The sequence below is a fragment of the Sphaeroforma arctica genome (assembly GCF_001186125.1).
Source record: "Sphaeroforma arctica JP610 unplaced genomic scaffold supercont1.9, whole genome shotgun sequence".
NCBI classification, from domain to species: Eukaryota; class Ichthyosporea; order Ichthyophonida; genus Sphaeroforma; species Sphaeroforma arctica.
Window position 1 is genome coordinate 103,770 of NW_014040549.1, and position 2,372 is coordinate 106,141.

Here is a 2,372-nt window from a genome sequence, read left to right on the forward strand (position 1 = left end):
TCATTAAACACCTGCACCATCCAACACGGGTCCCCTTAGACAATCTGGCGGGGCTACTATACGACGTATGTCGGGTACAAGCATTTCGACGAGTGCGTCGCAAGCGTCAGGAAACAACTTCTGCCTTCACGTTAGCTTAATAGACAAGATTCGAACTCGCAATCTTTCCGGTTTTACGCTCGTCCCACGAATAGTCCTCAACCAGCTGTCGCATAGCGACCGCCGCCCCTGCCGACGCATGGCCCACTTTCCTGCGCCGAGGACTAATATATATTTTTCTCTTCCGCGGCGCCACTGGCGAGCCACCTCGACCCAGGCCAATTATAGTCTCCACCCCTTGGCACAGGGACATTCGTGTCATTGAGCCACTACTACCGATTAAGCATTTGTAGCACCACAATCATGCTATTGTTCGCCCACATCAGCACCCATTCGGGGTCTCTGAGCTGATCGATGCCAATCAGCACATCACACCCCATTATTTTTTTGCGGGACCACATGGAACTGCTCTTTCGCAAGGGAAAGCTATCCTGATTCACCAGCAGGTGGGCTTCCAACCGCCTATGCGATACCAAATGGGAAGGATCCAGGTTTCCCATACCATCCAATCCGCTCAACTGCGGCCCGTCATACGGCTCATCAGCTATCCGCCGCAGCGAATCACTCGTAATGAGGCTATACATGCTACCAGAATCGACATTCGGCCACACTATATTTGTCGTCAGCAGCATGGGGACCCCCGTGCCCTTGTAATTGCGTCCGTTGTCTTTCCTTGACCCCTTCAGTGAGTTACACTGATCTGGCGTATGCACACTTGTCTTGCACAAGTAGCACCAAAGCTGGCACTCAGGCCCCTGACTTCTATTACTCTCATTCTCTCTACCCCGAGACAACGAACGTGAACGGGACTGTTCGCGAGAATCGCGACTCCAGTCGACTCGCGCCTATCCCTACCTTGCCATCGGTTTCACTCGTCCTTATTAGCATCCCCTCTATCCGAGTTGTACCCTCGGTCTCCCGAATAAGGGTTCCACTCATTCCCTTAATGCCAATTGCCCCACTTCGACCTGTCGAGGTTTGCATCACAGTACAGAATCACTACCGCCATAGAGCCTTAGTCACGCGCTGATTCCACTCTCCGTGTCCTTGTGGCGAAGGCGGGAGCTGCACCCCACCACGAAGCAGACACTTCTTGCTTTTCTGGATCGTATACACATACGCTCTCCGCTTAGCCGATGTCCAACATTTAAAAGCAGCTGGGTACCGATACCCTTTGGACAAGGCGTGTCAAACGGGTTCAAGTTCGGCTTTGCCCTATCACCTTTCAGCTGCTGCTGCTGCTACGGCTGACGGCTACCGCCTGTCAAACCCTGCGCACCCGAGCCAGGGTACGTCAGGATTATTCCATTGCATTGTACGTATATATTACGTGGCAATATCAAAACTTATAGATCGTCCTCAATACCGTATAGGCAACGTTGCCGGTTGGAGGATATTCAAGGACATTGTTCAAGAATTTTAGTACAATCTCACGCTGGGAGAGAAGGCAGCGCTCAATCTTCCCATCCAATATTGCCAAGATAGTATGGTTTTGCTCGCGACAGTTGGCGTACCGCGTGCAAAAACGATTTACTTCCGCCGCAAGAAAGTCCCGCGCCGCCGCTCCAGCAATCTCCGCTGCTCTTAAGTCAACCACTTTCGTCTTTACTACCTCCACTACTGGTTTAACCACCTCAGCCCCTCCCAAGTTAGACAAATATTGAGCACGTAAAACCTGCTCCAACTGACGCATAGTCGCCGTCTTCTTCACTGCCCATGCCACCCGCTTCGCCTCCTTCCTCTTCTCTGCCACGGTCTTCGGTCCTCTTTTCTTCAGGCCCTGCATCTCCACAACATCGTCACTAGTCTCACTAACTGCCCTGGCCATGCCCCCACCTACCATAGATGGCTGGGTTTCCTTGCGGCTTATATAACTCCACAACTGGAGTTATATCCTGGTAAGCCGTTAAACGCTCCTGCATTGCCAACATGTACTCAGCTGCAGGTGCTGCAAGTTCCGTATCCACAGCCTCATCACTAGTCTCACTAACTACCCTGGCCACGCCCCCACCTACCACAGATGGCTGGGTTTCCTGCGGCTCATCTAACTCCACAACTGGAGTTCTATACTGATAAGCCGTTAAACGCTTATGCATTGCCAACATGTACTCAGCTACAGACGCTGAAAGTTCCGTCTCCACAGGCTCATCAGTAGTCTCACTAACTACCCTGGACATGCCTCCACCTACCACAGATGGCTGGGTTTCTTCCGGCTCATTTCTAACTCCACTACTGGAGTTATATCCTGGTAAGAACGCACTGAGTCGGAGACA

General features: G+C 51.9%; 2 protein-coding genes across 2 annotated transcripts; both read right to left on the bottom strand.

Annotated features, from left to right (window-relative positions):
* Positions 1-371: 371 nt before the first annotated feature.
* On the bottom strand, positions 372-1,083 carry SARC_00323 (hypothetical protein; the record flags this gene model as incomplete). The annotated part of the gene is made up of 2 exons (XM_014305985.1): positions 372-908; positions 955-1,083. The coding sequence occupies 2 exons, from the start codon at positions 1,081-1,083 to the stop codon at positions 372-374; spliced, it is 666 nt and encodes a 221-aa protein (XP_014161460.1).
* Positions 1,084-1,910: 827 nt separating this feature from the next.
* SARC_00324 (hypothetical protein) lies at positions 1,911-2,276 on the bottom strand (the record flags this gene model as incomplete). Its single annotated transcript, XM_014305986.1, has 1 exon — positions 1,911-2,276. One exon carries the CDS (start codon positions 2,274-2,276, stop codon positions 1,911-1,913), a length of 366 nt encoding a protein of 121 aa, XP_014161461.1.
* Between the last annotated feature and the right edge of the window lie 96 nt (positions 2,277-2,372).